Below are 20,438 nucleotides of genomic sequence, written 5' to 3'. Positions count from 1 at the left end.
TCATAGGATATCACAAGTTTATTGATAATCATTTTAAGTTAAAATAACATAATTTATTTTCATATCGTTAAATATTATTTGTTAATCTATTTCGCGTTTTATATTCTTTAAATTATTAGTTTATTAAATAGTTTTTAATAAATTAATATTTTTATTTTAAATTCTTTAAAAGTAGAAATTATTTTTTACTTTATTAAAACTGTTTCTTTATCGTAACTCTGCATATAAATCAATAACAGAGTATATACTTAAATATTATAAATGTATTTCCTGAGAACACTCCATGATTTTCCAGGTATTTATGTTCATAATTCCAGATAAAATTATTAAAGTATTTGTATATAAATATAATTTTAAAATAAGTTTATTTATTATACGTAAACTTTATGCACTCTAATATAAATATGAAATATTTTAATAAATTTTAAACTCAGAATTTCAAATTTTTTATTAAATACATCTTTTAAAATAAATATTTATATATTGAATAATATCCTGATACTGGTGAGAGTTTTAATAATAATACTAATAGATTGCTGATCATTTATAATATAAAAAAAATTATCAAAGGAGCAATTTTAAAAAAATTTTCCGAGTCTCAAATATAAAATCATAAAATTCCATAAAAATGAGAATTCCGTGATTTTTCAGAGTAAAACAAAAATCTCTAAGAATTCCAGATCTTCCAAGTTTTCTCTAGAACTATGCACTCTAAATAATTCTATTTAATACAAATATTAAAATATTCGTCTCAAAAATTTATAATATACAGAAACATTACATGCTTTGCAGAGGCTTTAGGACGAAAGGAATCGCGATATTTATGCAAGAAATTGAACGATCTACATTTTCGTGAACACTTCAGAGATACGAAGACGTAGAAATCGGGACGTGTAATGCGCGAGAGATTCACGGCGGCTAATTGCACAGCTTGCACGCGCGTTGCATAGGATCTTAATGCACATTTACAGCGCTCGTTACATGTTGCACGCGCTCGTCCGCTCCTGGACGTTAGAAAAGGAGGAGTTGCAACGACACGCCTTAAATTAGGCGCTTAGTTTCCAGTACATTAATCGACGGAAACGATCGAGACGAGATCGCGCGCGCGCGAGATAAGATCGCTTTTCTTATCCGGCAACGCTAATAAACACCATCGGTGCATTTACTTTCGGAATGATCGTTCGCGAATCATTCTACGGGATCTTTAGGCTGTGACATTGAAAATAAATACGTAATGAATACCCGTAAAGACACCTGCTTCCGGAAATTTAAATTCCGCAGCGATATAAATTTGCATTATAAATGTGTTTTCCCCCAAATTTTACGGGTTGATATATTTTTATCTTTATGAAATCTAATTGACAGAAGTTCTTTTCATGCCAATTTGATACGTTCGTCTAATAAATGTGCAGCTTTTCTTCGGCAATCTTTTTGCGAGTCTCTATCGCAGAAACACTTTTCTTTAACAAGCTGGGCCGAACTAACGAGACTCTTTTTGGACAAGTGCCAAACGTGATCGTTGGTAAGAAGGTCAGTAGCATAGTCACATATCAGTTGTTCATTAGCACGGATTTCCGTAGACACTTTCAAGATTAACGGTACAAAGGAGAATTACGTTTTACAAATCATGTAAAAATCAAACATTTGCAAATATTAATACAGGGTGTTTACGACAATTAATCGGATCTCTGATCGGACTGAGCAGTGGTACTCAGCGATAGACTTCCAATTTCCCTAGACTAATCCGGATCAATGATGTGTCTCTGAAGTAATCGAATTAGATTAACAGTCATCGAAAGAAATTGCGGCCGAGCTGATCGAAAAAATTGTGAAAAACGATAAGAAATTATAGAAGATACTTTATTATTCTTTTAATTAATATATCTTTATTTATCAAATATATATTAATAAACGAACGTATTTTACTGGAATAAGATGTTTTCTATAAAATACGAATAAGTTGTTAATCTAATTCGATTACTTCAGAGACACATCATTGATCCGGATTAGTCTAGGGAAATTTAGAAAGTCTATCGCTGAATACCACTGTTCAGTCCGATCAAAGTCCGATTAATTGTCGTAAACACCCACATATAAATACATTCGCAAGAATATTCGAATAAAAAAAGTCGATTAAATTTGCCAATACCTTATATAATATTGATTGAAAAATGTTTAATGAACGATAGAATTAAATCCGCGACAGAAAGAGCGAGAAAAATATAATTTCTCCTAATAATATTCGATAAAAATAAAGTATTTTTAAAGAACGATAAGATAATATAAAAGCGGAATTTTTTTCTTCAGAGAAAAGCATAAAGAGACGAGAAGATGACTAATACACATTCGACGGTTTAAAAATCACCGAGTGAAAGAAAATTATGGATCGCGAAACACAAGAAACCTGCCTCGTATGACGCGCGGGTTAATAAACGAAGCCATGTTAATAGAGGATCGATAGAATTCTCTGAAAGCTGATACGATCGCTTGTAAAATCTCTGCTTCACGAGAGTAACTCTCGAGTCGACCGGCTTCGCTCGAGATTAGCGGAGCGATTAAAGGGAAGTTTAAGGTGCGATTCCTCGGGGCAGGTCATCGGATAGAGAAAGAGAAGAAGGAGAGGAGGAGGGAAGGAGGAGGAGAAGTCACTCGCCATCCGCGCGTTCGATGGTCCGCATCCGTAACCGTGCGTTTCATCGTGCAATAAATAAAGCCCGTGCACAGGAAACGAACGCCATATTCGTCGCAGCGTCTCGCAGCTCGGGAATAGTTTTACTGCCGGACAGGCACACAAGCCCTCTACAATACGTCTCGCAAATACACGCAACGAGAATTCCTTTGACGTTCGTTACGACCGACGTGAATAAAAATGTCTCGCTTTCTCTCTCTAAGAATCGTTTCCTATTATAGAGCTTAAATTCCCTCCCCCTTTCCCTTCTTATACTTAATCCTAATACGATTCCTTAATTCTTATACGATACTTAATCCTAAAAGTCTCACTTTCTCTATAGAATTCTTTTTTACTACAGATCTTAAATTCCCTTCTTATGTGACATTTAATCCTAATCTCCCAGTGTACAGTTTTATATATATAAGTAGGATGTAGATTAATATTTATTTTTGATTTTTCATGTAATAATTTTGATAATTTTATTGATATATTTTTAATAAAAGATTTGAAATTTTATTTGCATTGATATAAAGTATTTCTTTATGACAACAAAGTATGTTCAAAGCTCTAAATTAAACAAAATAAATATGTTAAACTTAATTATAACAAAATTTTTATACAAAAAAATCAAAAGACAGTGAATGCACTATATTGATATATTTAAGAAATGCGACATATCTCGATATATTTCCGAATTAGAAATTTTGTCAAAGAAAAGAAATTATTTAAAAAAAAATAAATATTAACATTTGTCTCTGTACTTTAAGGCTAAACAGCATACTTTGCCATAAAAGAATGTTTTCATATCAATGCAAATAAAATTCCAAGTGTATTAAATATAACAAAATTACCAAAACTTTTACATGGAAAATTAAAAAACAGTAAATACACTGTGTATTAGCGTGTTAAACAATCTCAAAAGCCATCGCCGAAAATTTTGCCAGAAGAAAAAAATGCTCTTAACAAGGATAAAATACAATAATACCATTAACATCCAAATATATATAAAACGCTTTGTATACTCATTAAATTTTATACTTCTTTCTATTCATAAGCTACAAATGAGGTCTTCTCGACCTCGGGGTACGACAGATTTGTCCAGGTCGCTATTTCATTTCAATCCTCGATCGCTCGGAGTTGTTTCGATTTCGAGGAAGGGCAAAGACAAAGACTCACCTGACGGGAGTCGTAGGAGTCGGAGTCGCCCCCGCTGGACTGCTGGTCGGCCGTTGGTGCCGCCGCCGTCGCGGCACCGGTTGCAGCGGCGGAGGCTGCAGCAGGAGGCCTGCGTCGATCGTCTGCACTCGCGCCGCGATCCATCGTCGCGCCGTAGAACACATGGACGCTCGTACCGTCGACGGAGGCGTCGTCGTCGGCGACGCCGTTGCACGCGGGCCTGTCTTGTTGCCGCTCGTCGTCGTCTCTCGTCCCCGTTGTCGTTGTCGTCGTCGTTGATAATGGTGACAGCGGCGGCGAGGTCACCTCCTGCACCACCGCGGTCTTGCTGCCCTTAGCGAAGAACCGTGAGATCGTGTTCCACATTCAACGGGATGGCGGCGATGACACTGGCATCCGCGGCTTTAATCAACGACGACCGATCGAAGCGACTCCCTGTCCTCGTCATAGCCGAGACGACCTCGCGAGAGAATCCTCTTGTTCGTTGCCTTTCTTGGGAGGATTCTTCTCTTCGAGGATCTTCTTTCTCCTCCGCACTTTTTTTCGACACTCGTTTCACACTCGCTGTTTCTTATTTTATCTCTTGCAGAATGTTTCACCTCTTTTTCTCTCTCTGTCTCTCTCTCTCTCTCTCTCTCCCTCGTCGGTTTATCCTCGCGCACACACGCACATACACGTGGTACCGACACGTAATCCTTGCTGTTGCCTTCTGTAACGAGACACGATGGAGAGGAGGATACACCGAGGAGCTTGTATTCGCAATCGCGAGCGGTCTTTCGTTTCCCACGTGCACTGGTGTCTCTGTCGACGATTTCCGACGATCTTAGCCCTTAAAATCAGACATCATTAATCGATAAATGTCCCTTTAATCTTTATATAATTAATACGCTATTGATTATAAGTTTAAAAGACGAAAACACACGAGTAACCTTGTTATTTTTCGACAAGTATGACGCACGAAATACCGATATGGTTGCGAGGCAGGACGAGATTCTCGCGGTAAAGTCAGATTTATTTTAATAGCTTGGAAGAGAACGAGAGCTAATATTCATCTAAAATATTCGTCTCAAGATGTATAGCAAATGTAAATATTATTAGATTTCAGAATACTGATGACTCATTAACAAATTTGTATTGATAATTATATTTGGTTTTTACATTGACAGATAGATATGTGTCATGTGTCATTTATTAATATTGCTGTTAAACTTTTGGGAAAATATTTTCTTTGTATATAAATTCTTAGCTTAATTCTAACGATATCTAACTCAAAGAAAAATATTTTTCCAATACGGTTATACGTCGAGGCATCAAAGTGATCACTATCAATAAATATACATATCTATTTCCTAGAAAGCTCTTATATGAATATAAGGAATTGATTATACGTTAACAGTGCCAGCTACTGTTAATTATAATTTTCCCTCTCTCAATTAATAATTTACGCAAATATATTATGAATATGTATTTTAACTAGAAAATAAAACTATAAATAAAATAAAATCTAAATTTGCGATATTTTGAATATGCAATTTAGAATGTACTTAAAATAATTATAAAGCGACGTTTCAAATAATGTTACAGTTTACAATAATTAATTCTCCTCATACACGAAAGTTTGCCTTCCAGCTATAGAAATTTCTAACTTTTAGCAGTCAAATAACCTCAAAAAATAACGTACTTAAATTAGATAACCTCAAAGCACCGAAGAAAACGCACGGGAGATCTCGAGATATGCCGAGCCTAACCAAGTAGAATGTGTCAAATTTCTCGGTGTACGTATCGCAAGCCCACTCGACGTGAACGCACTCGTCCGATCTCGCGATCGTCGCGAACGACGAGAATACGTTCCAGGAAAGCCGTCGATGCTACCGGCGACGCGAAACGTCCTCGATCGAACATGCCCCCCCCCCCTCCCCCTGCTATTCCGTCCCGCGACTTGTCAGCGCGAAATAATACCGGGCGAAACGCGGCCAAAGGACACCGCCGCGAGAAAGAGAGAGAGAGAAAGAGAGAGAGAGAGAGAGGGAACTTGTTCTCGCTATTTTGGTCGGCAAGCTTGTTCTCTCTTGTTCTCTCTTTCTTTCTTCTCTCTTTCTCTCTCTCTCTCTCTCTCCCTTTCTCGAAAGAGCCACGACGAGTATCGATCCTCGAGGAACACCCGGACACACGACGGGAGCGGCAGGAAGCGAAGTTGCCGATGACCGTCGTCGTCGTTAGCTGATTCGCACGATTGCTACAGAGAACAGGGATCTCTCTACATGTGCGCGCGACGAGGATTTTACATCTATATACGTATGCGCGTGTGCGCGAATAAGGAGGACTAAAGTGGAGGAATCCGAGAACGCGTGTACGTGAAAACGATCCCTAATCCCGTCGTCGAGGAGGCGTACCTCTTGCTTCTCCGCAGATCCACTCTCGAGATTGACTCCGTCCTCCGTCTCTCTCTCTTTCTCTCTCTCTCTCTCTAGCTCGAGAGACCTCCGAGGTCTCGCGACAAGCGAAGCTCCTCGAGTGTATCCGGTCGTGCGTCGCGTCCGTTGACAAGTCCGCCTTCAGGTCCCGGCACTAGACGCGAACACTAGACACACGAGGTACCCGCCGAGGGTCTCACCCAGCGCTACGAGAGCACACGCGAGCCAGGATCGCCCGATTATTCGGCACGCTCTACCGTCCTCTCTCTCTCCCTCTCTCTCTCTCTCTTTCACTCGACCTCCGAACCGTCCGTCGCGGAGCGATCGCGCCCGACTTCACTCCGCTTCCGCCGTCAAAGTCCCTCGTGAGGCGAGGAGAGGCGAGGCGAGGAACGCCGACAGATCCACACGAGCTTCGCCGCGAAACACCACGCAACAACCTCTCCCTCTCAGCGCGGAGATACGTCCGTTCGCAGGCAGCAGTACGCCGCACGCAGCACTTTGCCGTCCATCGCGAGAGACGTGCGAGAACGAGAGGGTCGAGAGGCCGCGAGACGACTAATCGAGACGCGCGCGACGATAGGCCGGGCCAACGAGAGCGCGCGATACATCGAACTAGGGAGTCGAGCCGCGCGCATGCGCGTCGACGCTGCGCGCGCTTTTCGAACGCCGCGTTCGTGACCGCGCGGGGCGGGGCTTTTGATTTCTCAGCGAATATTCGTGGCTCCCTTAAAGCCTGATTAATCTCCTCCATCGATTTTACTTTTCGTTATTTATAAATTTATTTATAAGTGAAGATTTTTGTGTTTTATGCTTATGTATATGTTTTTTTTTTCGATTTTTTGTTTGTAAATTTTAAGAGTCCAATCTGAATTATGAATGTATGAATTTTGAAGTCGGCTGCGCTTAATTCATGTCACTTGGGGCTAATTTTAATTAATCAAATATTCTACGATAAATGATTTGTAATATCATTTTTCGGTGAAAATTCGCGGTCATTACACGCTCGTCGCAAATAAAGGCATAGAGGCCACCGGATATATAAATAACATCGGAATTCGAGTTACTCAGAATTACATCGGAGCAGAATCTCGTTGACAGTTCCTTTTCTCTCGAACGTCAAGAGCAATCTCGCGATGGTCTCTCTCTCCTTGCGATTCGCGTAAATCCATCGGCGCGAGTAAATGTCAAAACATAATTCTCGCCGGTGTCTGTCACTCCCTGTCTCATCGCGTTATCTCATCCTCCGCGCGTCCTCATCGTCGTCCGAGAGAAGACGACGACGACTCGCACGTAGGTAGGTAGGTATCGCCGATAAAGCGGCGCGGCGTGCATCATCAATATGGCGGCGAATCTCGAGGAGGAGCAGAGTTTACGCGAGTGCGAGGAATACGTTCAGCGACACAATATCCAACAAGTCCTGAAAGACTGTATAGTGCAACTGTGCGTCGGCCGGCCCGAGAACCCGATCTCCTTCCTGCGGGAGTACTTCCAAAAGCTGGAAAGGGTACGTACATGACACTATTTCCTCGGCGACCCGCGACCGATCTCGTCGACGTGCGTCGCGGATTAACCTCGACCCCGTCTCGAGAGACAGAGAGATACGTCTTCCCTCCTGGGAATGCTTCTCGCCTGTCCCCCTCGCCTGGGAAACGTCGCGATCCCGAGGGAACATCGAGAGGGTTAACGCTGTCAATGACAGCGAGACGAACGTTCGTGTCAATATGACGTGACAGTGACGTGACACGCGCGATTGGGATCAGGGTGATCTCGGACCTGGTGTGTTCCTCGAGGACACGTCTCTTCTGACAATGTTCTCTAAAGTGTGTGAATTTGACGTTTACATTGTTATCAATTCGTGATCTTTGAAGTAGGATCGGCCGAGTAGTATTTTCCCGAGGATAAAATGACATTTGTAGAAATAACAAGCTGTGTTTGTACAATAGAGATGTACAAACAGAAGATACTATAATTTGTCTCTTGCTCGTTATTCAATTCTGCGAATAATTGCATCGTAAAAATTTATTTAGCGTAATATAAACGATAAATATATCTCGTAATTTTTATCGAAACTGTATCTTTCTCACATGTGTAAACACATTGTAATCCGCGGGATTTGTCTGTTTGTGTAGACCATTATTACGTTATCTGAATGTCGTACCATAACAATCATTTGCGCAATCGGATTTTGGGTTCTTTAAAAAGATTTTAGCGAGTCATTTATATGTGTTCTCTAAACAATTTCTCTTATCGCTCTGAGCAACATTGACACATTAAACAATGTTGGTTTATCGATTATCGATAATGTTATGGCCTGCGAAAGTGCATGTAGCAAGTGCTGCCATCTCTGCCAATTGCATATAATTATTTTGTTCAATTATTATGAAAGAGCAGATTGCCTATTATATCGATATACGGTAATTATTAAGGAACAAGTGCCTTTTTTGATTCACTATTAATTATGTAATCATGTTTACATGGATATGAATGTATTGGGTGTTGAGTTGTGTCACTGCACTTTCGATTTATATTCTCTCTCTCTTGATTTTCCAAAGCATTTTTCTAAATGCAACTTTCAACACAAAAACAACTCAGAGTAAACGAAATATTGACACTTGAAAATTTCTTCAAACATTCTTCTGTAAAAACATTCTTAGACAATAAATAAAATAACATATCTGTTTATCTCGGCACTCTTGGAGAAACAAAGTAAACAGAGGAAATTCTAGAGGTTTCAAAAATTATATTTATAAATTTAATATAAATTAAAAATTAGTATGTATGTAATTTTATATATAATTTATTATTCTCTATTATTATCTCTAATTTTATATAAAATTATAGATGTATATTATATTTAAAAAAATTATATATAAAATTATATATACTAACTTATAATTTATATAAAATTTTATATATATAATTTAAAATAATTTTTTAATATAATCTATTTTATATAAATTTAACCTTTTTTATTCATGATAAATGCACGTGACTATCCTTCGCGAAACTCTTCGAGCTCACGATCAGGCGATTCGTGATCAGATAGAAGCAATTAAAACTTTGAGGAAATTGTCGAGGGACGAACATTATATCTTACATCAATCAAGCTGCCTTCCGGGTAGCATAATCTCCCCGAATTGTACCTGATTCCAGTGTGAATAGTGCCTTGATCCTTGATTAAGGTTTCTCGAGACCTTTCACTACCCCCTTTAGTTACCTTTCCCATTTAACGTTATATGGCGATAGCAATTACCCTCGGTGTTTGTACCGCGGCCACCCACGCGTGACGGATGCGACGCATGTGCTCGCGAAAATTGAAGGCTCGTCCAAAACCGACGCAAGAAAGAAACGGCCGCCAAAAATAAGCGATAGCCACTGACGTAGAAACTATCGTCGATATTTCGTAAAAACGCGCAAATCCTACCGCGTGTTTGTAGATTGAATCCGCACTAAAATTACCTAAGATTTCTCTACTTGCGAGAAGAAAAAGTTCTTGTCGCAAAAAAATGGATATCGAAATTTGTGAAAATTATAAATCCCAAAATTAACGATATTATTCTCTCGCGTTTACATTTGTTAGCCGCTGAGTTTTTATAGTTTTACTATGAATTATTATTATTTCTCTCTCTCATTACTATTATTACTTTATTTTTTTCTTTCAACAATTCATCAAATATAATACAGTATAATTTGCTCTTTGCAAAGTTATGTTTATCAAGCTGTATGATTATGCGTAGGCTGTGAAGGCCATTTCGGAGGCAGGAAGAAAAATAGCACGTGAAATATTGCTGTTGCGAAAAGAATCAATAAGAGAATGAGCAGTTTCGCTACGAGCTATCATATTTTTTAAATCTCCTTTAAAATATTACCTTTATCGATACTAAATATATGTCGTTCTGTGAGAAAATTTATGTGTGTTTGTGTTTTTATTTATGTGTTTAATTTATGTTTCAATATTAAATCTTTTGCGGAGGCGACATAAATCTTCATTTACCTCTCCTTCGTGATAAGAAATTACAAATTTATCGATCCGCTTTTGAAAAAAGGAATATATAAATGTATCCTTTCCCTGAAAGAAAATAACATTTTATCTTTCAAAAGTTGTTCTAAATTTTCTGTTCGTATAATATGGATCACGCAAGGGTCTATCTTCGATCTAGTGTCTCCGTTATCGCATATCAATCAGTGTCATTGTGACAGCTACTGGTGGTGCAACGTGGTGCAGCGTCGATGCTGTCAAGCGAAAGGCGAAGACGCGGGGATCATCGTCGTCGCGTGTTTGCCTTCCGTGCTTATGCGGTATACGCGATAAAAACTGCGCGTAGGTGGAAAAGAAAGACAGAGATAAAAGGCACTGGATGGAGAGGATGAAAGAATGAAATCTATTCCGGAATAGAAATCTCGTCGGAATACAAACGGAAAATATGGGCAAGAATAATAATCGCGAGAGTTCGACGGGAAAAGGAATTGAGAAACACATAAATTGACGTATAAGAGCGAAATGTAAAAGATGAGAGACGTAAAATGGAGAAATAAACAGATGCGCGCAAATATTAGGATAGGAGCTTCTTCAGATATCGTAAAAATAATGCTCCGGTATAAAATAGAATGAAATAAAATTGGAGAAAAATTCGAATTTTGCTATCCACTCGTAAAAGTCATTCTTTTTCAATCGCTTATATAATTAAAAATTATTTCTCGGTAAAAAAAGAGATTTTAATTTTATACAAATTTTTTAAATCTTATCATTGTATAAAATTATAAATACGATGCATTTTTCTAGCTATGTTAATGTCATTTACCTTAAACAATTATACATTTTTTGCCGAGATCTGCATATTAGAAAAGCAATTCTTTACTTTCAGTCTTAGAAAGAGTGAATGTAAGTCTACTATAAGAGAAAAAAAAGAGAAAAATGTCAAAGAGAGATGAGAGATGTATGCAAAAGGAGAGAGGGAGAGAGACAGAGAGAGAGATTGCAATGTAAGGGGCATCTGATCTAAACATAGAACACGCTCGAAATATAACAAGACGCAACCTTATAGCCGAGAGAGTGAGAGAGAAAGAGAAATGGAGAAAAAAATGATGCGCAGGAATTCACAAAAATGTGGAAGACGGCGATCTGGTCGATCTAGTCTCTGCTATTGTTCTTCCTCTTTTGCGCGTCTCGACGTCTGTTTTCTCCCCGATATCGTCGCCAGGAACGTCTCGGCGGTGACGTCTCGGCGCCTCTGAAATTATGATAACATTACTAGGCGCGTTCTGTTCATTCACGTGACGACTAGGAATAAGAAATTGACATTCCACACGTTGATAAGAATAAAGCTCTATAGCAAATAAAAGAAACAAAGACGGCCTTAACAACATCCAACAATATGAGTAATACAATATGACGTAAAAAAAAAAAAAGATAAAATATTAAAGAAATATTCAGGGAAAAAAATTTATTTATATTTAATTATAAATATAATAAGTTCATATAATAATAATATAATATTAAATATAATATTATATATAATATTAAATATAATATTAAATATAATATTAAATATCTTCTTATCTGAAGCGATATTCCAACTATCGGAAAACTCAGACAAGTATTGATACAAAATTGATGTGATTGCGAAACATGCTTCAAGTATTAGATACAAGCGATTTTGGGAGCCGCGGTCTTGGAAAAATGCCGCCGGCGCAGATCGATTCGCTAACGCGTAGGAGAGGACCTTACTTACCGACCATCAGGCACAAGACGGCATCTCGGCGGCACCATCCGTCCTGTCCTGGCGCCGAGGCAGCCAACGGCCGCGGTCGCCAGCAGTAACCGACGCTGTCGCGCGGACGGACGGACGGACGGAGCTTCGCGCGCGCGCGCGTGCTAGATCGCCTCCGACCTCTAATTGGATTCCGTCCGAGGCCTTATAAAATCGCGGAGGTGGAGGACGAGGACGAGGAAGACGCGAGATCGCGGCGGCGACGACGGTTCGATCCCCTTTTACTCTCCAGGACCCGCGGGAGCGTCGACTGCGACGCGCGCTGCCGCGAAAGACGGCACGTCTTCGTGATAAGTGTTACCGCGATTTTGCGAGCGGCAGAAGACGCGAACGAGATCGACGAGGGAAGGTAAACGAGGACGTGGATCGAGAGCAACGATGAACAACGAGGTATGCGAGAGACCGCCATAATCGCTCGAGTTACGCGCGTATGATTGATCTCGCGTATGATAGATCACGTCGATCGTCGGTGAAGTCTTGTTTTTCAAGTTCCCTTAACAAACAACAATGAGATTTATTCCGTTCCGTCTCAGAAAAGATTATCTTGCGATCATCTTCCCCGTAAAAAATCGCGGTTTTAAAGTGTGTATGTGAAAGAAAACAAATTTTCACGCAAGTGAAAATCTATGAAATTTCTCGCTAAACGTGTCATTTTCGTAAAGTCGTAAACTTTCGTAAAGAAAAATTTGTCATTTTGTCTAGTTTGTGAGGATTACGTGATTGATCCTCCGATCTCAGCTTCGAGAAGTCGATCGTACAATTGTTGGGTGAACTTTCTTACGTACGTTTCAATTCTTGACGTGAATTTCACAGAAATATCTCGTCGTTTCGTGCCAACAAGTTTTATGCGACTTACACTTTTTTGATAAACTCTTCTAACAATCGTTGAACTTTGTAAACGTCATCTAAAGTCTTTTACCGTGCTGTTTGCAGCAGCTAGTCTTTTGCAACGAAAAATAAAAGCGTGATATTTTTTACAGTCTTTTTACAGTCGTTTTCAAATGGAGACCGGAAAAAGAAAGAAATAAATTGCAGAGTACTTTTAAGAGAGAAGAAAATCGATATGAGAAACTCTCTCGTCTACTGGTCACGCGTGTTATTTAAGAATTATTATCGATACAGATATATATTTATCTCGGAAATTAATACATAAATCTTTGTATCACATATCTTATATTTCGAATTAGAAATTTTCCAGAATATTTTTACTTACATTTATATTTATTTATATATCTCTTTTTACTTATATTTATTTACATTTATCTCTTAAGTATTTAGAATGCATTTATACGCATTCTACGTATTCTTGATGTACTACATTTGATATACCAACTTATGTATATCGTATTCCATGTACGGAAAAGATCCGAGTCTGAAAAACACTTGCGCGAAGATGAGAAGAACAAGATTCTTTCGTGTCACGAGTGTGTTCAAGGATGCATGTGTACATGTATGCGTGCGTATATGTGTGCGTGTAACACTTGGGAGTGCAACCGATGGCTATAGATCATCATAGACCGGAGAGATTGTATAAGAGCATACGTCTTTGTTGATTCCGTCAAGTTTCAGTAGAATCTAATATACGACGTGTTATATATATATGATTGAATCGCACATAGAGCTTACATAGTTATTTACAGTTATGTACACTTGGATGCATTTCTCTCTCTCTCTCTCTCTCTCTCTTGCTCCGATTATATTCAATTGCCTTGAATTCTAAAGTCCATTTTCGACAACCGATAATTCATGATAGCTCCGGCGCAAGATTCTAATGTATTATTTGATATCTCGTGTAATGCACGAAATACATTTGCAGAATTACGTCTGTAAAATTAGACCGTGTTCTATTTTCGTACGAACCGAACGCGCTCCAGGTATGCGTAGTAAACTGACAGATTTAATAAGATCGCGATCCACGGTTTAAAATTTCAGTTGTATATACGCTGTTTGCGATAGCGATGATATAACACGCCTTTATTAAATTGTAATTATGCATGTAATGTGTAATAATAAAAAGCCACGATGATTTAACGTTTCGATTTAAAGATTGATGTTTTAAAAACAAGAAAAAAATCAATTTAATTTTGTGTATAATTTGCATAGTTAATAATTTTTTATGCATAATTACAAGTTGAATCGAGTAACGCAATATTTTTTCTTAATGCAATTATATTAATAATTTGATGCATAAAAAATTACAGAGAGAGAGAGAGAGAGAGAACGAGAGCAAGAGGTTCTAGGATTCTATCGATTTATATAGGTTTTCTAAAATTTCATTACATGTAATACATGATAACATAAATGATCGATAACGATTTCAAAAGATATGACAATTTGTTTGATGTATCTGTTGGATCATTTCAGAAATTTCGGCCTTCTATTTTGAATTACGTAACAGACGCATGTCACTTGCACACGTCTTTGGAGGCGGAAACGAGCGATGAAGATTTATCGGATCGTTAAGTTTTATGGTCTCATTAAAAACGACGTTCACATTACGTTGAACAATTATTAGCGAATCGCGTTTCTCGTATCAATAATTGAACGATATTGGTGATGATAACTTATTTATCAAAGGTCGATCGAATTTCTTTCCTTTTAAAGAAGAAAAATATAATTCCATTACTGACATTTAAATAATAATACTTTAATGAAACTCCTTTTTTTACAAAGAATAGATGGATTAAAAGACATGGAAGGAAATTTTATGATCGAGTCTTTTACAATCATTCTGTATTTTCTTCTGATTTCAAGATTCAATATGTCTTGGATCTGTGCTTGTTTGCTCAATTTTACGTACTACACTCATTCCTTTGATTATTTTACCAAAAACATGTTTATCATCAAGCAGTGTTATCTAATTTCAAGATTCAATGTTATTCTTCATTTTTCATAAGCTTAGATAACAAATATGTTTCAAAAAAATGGAAAATTTCGTGTGCATTTAATTTAAGCATTCGATTAATATTAAACGAATAATATCCGAGAGATATATTACTAGCTCAGGTTTAAAAAATAAAGTCTTGTCGATCTTTTCTTTTAATCCAGCTATATATATATATATATATATATATATATATATATATATATATAGTTGCAATTAAATATCATTATTATATATGCAAAATATAACAAATATAGTTAACTATTATATGCACATAGCTATTACATGCACGTAATCTGTAACAATAAAAAATTCCGATGATTGATGTCTTAAAAATAAGGGAAAAACAGGGAAAGAACTCGATTTAATTTGTATATAATTTGCATAATTAATAATTTTTTATATACATAATTGCAAGTTGAATCGACGTAACGTAATACTTCTTCTTAACACAATTATATTAATAATTTGACGTCTAAAAAATTGCAGAATTGAGAGAAGGAGTAATAATAATCACGTTCGCGGGAACTTCCGAGACGCGGGTCGTCTCGTATACGTTAGCATGCGCTGTGCATTATTACGATAATCGAAGGGAGAAATACGAATCTCGCTGATTTGAATATTCCCGTTCAAACGACGCACGACGCTCAGCGTCGAGAGAACCATCAACAGAGACGACGCGTTGGTGCGTGAAAACGCCAATTGACCTATGGCATTATTCCTCTCTCTCACCCCTCGATGGTGCTCGTATCAACGCAACGGTACAATATCTAAAGACCTATATAATTTATAATTTTACGGTAATTTTGTGCGGGGTAAACACACGTAAACACGAGGCCTCTCGAATGTCGGGAATGGCTGGAGCCGCGCGGTCGTGGTTAATGAATTATTAATTTGCGCTCCGCTTTTTTTTTTTAACACCCCACATCGATACACCGACGAAACTCGAGTGTGCGTTTATCTGCAGTGACCTTAACACGAGGAGGCTGTTTTCACGCGTTGCTCCGGTTATTGCGACGAATCGGCAATCTTCTGCAATTAATTTTTTTGTAATCTAATTGTATAGTACATACATATATTGTAGAAAAAAATACGGAGATGCTTGAAATGCTGCGTAGATTTTAAGAGTCTGCAATGGTACCGAAGCTGTGATTTTATTGCGCACTCGATGCAGCCAAGATGAATTTTTATATTATTTATCACGCCGATCGATAACCAATTCTCGTGGGAGTTTACATGTATTGCTTTTGTGAATTAATTAGCTCTATTTTAATTAGGATTGAGAAATTTCTCTGCTTTCATGCATAATTAATGTTTCAAGAAACCGAAGAACCTTAAGCTAATTAGATTAGAATGAATTGAATTAATTAAATTAATATGCCAAACGACCGTAATCTTTTATACAATATCTATTATAAATTAGTACTCGTGATGATTTCCATGCAGCGTAATAATACTAAATTTAGATTAAGTAATAATAATATACACGCATACATATTGACGTAGGTTATAATTGATTTGAACATGCTAACGCGTTAACGAAAGTTGTCATAATGCGCATAAAAATCATATAAATAAGTTTACTGAATGAACCGTACCTATATTTCATAAAATAATAACGATTTTCACTCTTTATTTATCTTGTTAGATACCTCTTATCTGAGGTTTTATCTCGTTTGTGCGCAGGAACAAGCTCACGATGCAAAGCAACAGATCGCGACGAGTCCGGAGGATACAGAGGACATGCCCGCGGGTCAACAGGGCCCGCAGGTGCCGCGACGAAGGGGCGGAATCTCGGCGGAGCCGGTCTCCGAGGAGGACGCTACCAGTTACGTCAAGAAGGTCGTACCTAAGGACTATAAAACCATGGCTGCTTTAAGTAAGGCCATCGCCAAGAACGTGCTGTTCGCGCACCTGGACGAAAACGAACGCTCCGATATATTCGACGCGATGTTCCCCGTAACCTTCCTGCCCGGGGAGGCGATCATTCGTCAAGGTATGTGCTGATCGAGCATCCTGCTTGCGTGCACTTCTATCTTGTGTCGGCTTATCGTTGACTTATAGAATGAATGAGCGGTGTGTGTCTTTCAAGGCGACGAAGGTGACAACTTCTACGTGATCGATCAAGGGGAGGTCGAGATATTCGTTAATGGCGAGCTGGCGACGACGATCGGCGAGGGTGGTAGCTTTGGCGAGCTCGCGTTAATCTATGGAACTCCCCGCGCCGCCACCGTCAGAGCGAAGACCGATGTGAAACTTTGGGGCATCGACAGAGACTCTTACCGCAGAATTCTCATGGGTTCCACTATAAGAAAACGGAAAATGTACGAGGAGTTTCTCTCCAGAGTCTCAATTTTAGGTGAGTTTATTCTCTCAGCATTTTGACTCCAAATTATTTCTCTCAACATGTTGGCCTTCAAATTATTATTCCTTATTACATGTCAAAATTTGATATGATTAGAATGTATTTCTATCAGAATTCTAAAGATGATTAAATTTCTTGATTTTACAGGATTCTCCATTTCGTTAAAATAGCAAAGATTATTTTTATTCTATTTGTAAGGGATATGAAATTATATGAAATGGAAATACAAAATTTTCTTGTGAAAGAAAGAACTATTATTGATATTTACGATGTATTTCTCGTCGCACAGAGTCCTTGGATAAATGGGAAAGGCTCACGGTAGCAGACGCTTTGGAGCCGGTAGCATTCGATGACGGCGAAACGATAGTCCGACAGGGTGAGCCGGGAGAAGACTTTTATATAATCGTCGAGGGAACTGCGGTGGTTCTTCAGCAACGCTCGGAAGGAGATGAACCCGCGGAGGTCGGCCGTTTAGGACCATCCGACTATTTCGGTGAGATAAGAATCGGAGCAAACATCTGAGATAACATCGAGAATTGGTTACAGAATAAAAAATCTTGCATATATATTGCGATATTTCTCACAGAAATATCTTAGTACTTAAATATCTCTTTTAGATCAATTGTCAAAATATATAAACAGAATGTTAATAATCTATGCATCTATGTCTAATCAATTTTACACAAAAAAGCGAAACTCGATTCGTTCAATGACGGAAGCTTTTCTTCTTGACACAGGGGAAATAGCGCTGCTGCTGGACAGGCCACGAGCGGCGACCGTAGTGGCCAGGGGTCCGTTGAAATGCGTGAAACTGGATCGGGCACGGTTCGAGCGGGTCTTAGGCCCGTGCGCCGACATTCTGAAACGCAACATCACCCAGTATAACAGCTTCGTGTCTCTTTCCGTGTAAACGGATCCTCCGTCTCTCCCTCGCATTCTTTCCCTCCTCTTCCCCGTCCGATCCCATCATCGCAGTCGATCGGTTCGCGCTACCGATAATCACCAACCTTTCATCTCTACCAAGGGCTGCATTATTTCGCCGTACCGTATAGTTAACACTTTTTTTTATTTGATTAATATTTAAGTGAATTAATGTGTTATTACGATCAGCTATCAATCAGATGTGTATACAAAGACGGTATCGTTAGAGAGAGATACTATTAATATATTTACACCGTAAGGCTATTTACGCACCGTGTAACTCGCGACTCGACGCCGACGCGCACGTGAATTTATATTGGCGTTGATCTCTTCCGCGCGATCTGTTCCTAATTGTTACGTGCACGAAAAATTATTAATCCGTTAACGTCCGGGATTTTTTTTATGTGGTTTAGGAAATTTGATTTTCGAAAGAAAATTCACAATACTGAATCTTGATAAAATAAGCTTTACATTATCAATATCTTATCCGATAATAATGGTATGCTTCGTAATTAGATTGTTTGAATTGAAAAAATATACTCAAATTTGTCAGAATGTCTCTTCTTATCAGAGGGTACCGAGCGTTAACAGATTAATCTACGGTTAATGGCACGTTGTGTATGCGTTTTGAATGTATTGTAGAGATCTTTGAACAAAGTTGATAAAATGTAGAGACGTGGTTTATAACCGTAACTCCCAATACGAGGCTACAACAATTTGCGTCAAAGATGCAGACGTGGTTTACATTCACGTCATTACACGAATAGAATAAAATCATGTATCAAAGTTAAATTATTTAAAAGATATTTACGATTTCTATTACGTCAGAAGCGAACAATTGTACAAATTGGCCCCATTTGCATGTAATCAATAGAATGAACTAGTAAAAATATATCAGTTTCTTTCCTTCTAAAATTCTATACTTATAAGTAGTTTCTTTCTGTAAATTTAGAATCTTAAGCGAGAACGAATTTATGGCAATTGATTTAAATTCAGTTTTTAATTTTATGGTCTAAAAAGTTTAGATAGATTTTACATGTCCATTCTATTGAATACAAATATCGAGAATAATATATTGCGACGCATCATATCTATGAATCATACGTTCGCTTCTAGTATTGTAATGATATAGCTGCAGCGGGGAGCCTTAAATATTGTAATGATTAGAAGATAGATATTGAAAAAAAAAATGATGTTTTCTCGTTTTATATTTATATACTTTAAATGTTCTATGTTCTCTCTCTCTTTTCGTGTGAATTGTTACATTATTTAACATTTAAATTATTTTGTTGACCGATTTTAGAGATTATAATTAGCAACGAATGTGAATGTCGGTCGCGACATGCAGTTGCTTTGACGCAATATGAAGGAACAAGATATTTATTATTGAAATTTTATTATTGAAAGACGAAACAAAGACGATGTGAAAAAACCGAGTCGCAATTTATATCTTCTCTAAAAGTGCGCTAGGTCTACAGTATCATGCGACAAAAGTGAGGAGGGTATAAAGTCATAAAATTAAATAATTTATTATGCACAACATAGTATATCCAAAGTAAAATATTGTACAATGAATCATCCCCTTTCCGAATCCGTAATTATAATGCAGCTGATGCATCTTCTATACGCGCGCAAAAACGATAAGAAGCATCTCGATCACTTGAGTCCAGCAAAAAAAAAAGAGATGACTCTAACGTAAAAACGAGTCCATCGTCGTTTCGCGCACGACACGGGAACGCGCACTAATTAAAATTAATTATGCAAATGAAATTAATTACAAAACTACCTACACTCGATTGGAGAATCAATAATCCCGCTTGCATGCAATAGGGACGATGCTCTTCTTGGTCTTCCATTTTCATTCTTCACTCGGATGTCGTCTTCTCGAATCGACATATTGTTCATCCACAAATAATCATGTTCGGGAGAATTGACGAAACAAAGACGATGTTGAAAAATGTATTGACAAACGATCCTGCCCTTTTTCTCCTTCTCCTTCTCCTCTCTGACTATCGACGACCTCTTCTTCGATCTTGTTTGAAAAGTAGCACTTAGCGAGATTGGGAACGTTGTTTCATTGACCGAAACGAATGTTTTTCACGAACACAAGTGGCACGAACATAGTCACCGTGGAGTCTTCTCCTCAGACGCGATTCGAGTCTCCGGATTTGTGAAATGGAATCCTCATCCACATTCTCTTCAAAGCTCTCTTCTCTTCAAGGGAAAAAATGCT

General features: G+C 38.1%; 2 protein-coding genes across 11 annotated transcripts in view; one reads left to right on the top strand and one right to left on the bottom strand.

Moving 5' to 3' along the window:
* Positions 1 to 6,835, bottom strand: part of LOC105251591 (patronin) — a 56,950-nt gene extending 50,115 nt beyond the window's left edge. For 5 of the 9 annotated variants that reach the window (XM_011258517.3, XM_011258519.3, XM_011258521.3 and 2 more), the window contains exons 1-2: positions 6,241 to 6,835; positions 3,848 to 4,676 (exon numbers count right to left, since the gene is read on the bottom strand). In XM_011258517.3, the coding sequence (XP_011256819.1) occupies positions 3,848 to 4,213 (366 nt within the window). In that variant the 5' untranslated portion in view covers positions 4,214 to 4,676; positions 6,241 to 6,835. Of the gene's footprint in view, positions 1 to 3,847; positions 4,677 to 5,528; positions 6,095 to 6,240 lie in introns of those variants that run through there. The other 4 variants (XM_011258522.3, XM_011258520.3, XM_011258518.3 and 1 more) reach the window with 3 other exon arrangements.
* A 712-nt stretch (positions 6,836 to 7,547) lies between these two features.
* On the top strand, positions 7,548 to 19,886 carry LOC105251590 (cAMP-dependent protein kinase type I regulatory subunit). Of its 2 annotated transcripts, none has more exons than XM_011258514.3 (5): positions 7,548 to 7,768; positions 16,606 to 16,915; positions 17,012 to 17,278; positions 17,574 to 17,777; positions 18,022 to 19,886. In XM_011258514.3, the coding sequence occupies exons 1-5, from the start codon at positions 7,604 to 7,606 to the stop codon at positions 18,192 to 18,194; spliced, it is 1,119 nt and encodes a 372-aa protein (XP_011256816.1). In that variant the 5' UTR covers positions 7,548 to 7,603; the 3' UTR covers positions 18,195 to 19,886. The 2 variants fall into 2 exon arrangements, with proteins under 2 accessions (XP_011256816.1, XP_011256818.1); XM_011258516.3 differs by lacking the exon at positions 7,548 to 7,768 and adding an exon at positions 12,188 to 12,425.
* The last annotated feature ends 552 nt before the right edge of the window (positions 19,887 to 20,438 follow it).

Source organism: Camponotus floridanus, unplaced genomic scaffold, assembly GCF_003227725.1.
Source record: "Camponotus floridanus strain SB8 unplaced genomic scaffold, Cflo_v7.5 scaffold7, whole genome shotgun sequence".
Classification (NCBI taxonomy): Eukaryota; Metazoa; Arthropoda; class Insecta; order Hymenoptera; family Formicidae; genus Camponotus; species Camponotus floridanus.
This window is presented reverse-complemented; position numbering and strand designations above follow the sequence as displayed.

Bases quoted from the DNA above. Each gene is read 5' to 3' on its own strand.
- LOC105251590 (XM_011258514.3), top strand. From the start codon at position 7,604: ATGGCGGCGAATCTCGAGGAGGAGCAGAGTTTACGCGAGTGCGAGGAA. The intron at 16,916-17,011 runs GTATGTGCTGAT...GTGTCTTTCAAG, and splicing joins GGAGGCGATCATTCGTCAAG to GCGACGAAGGTGACAACTTC. The intron at 17,778-18,021 runs GTGAGATAAGAA...TTCTTGACACAG, and splicing joins AGGACCATCCGACTATTTCG to GGGAAATAGCGCTGCTGCTG.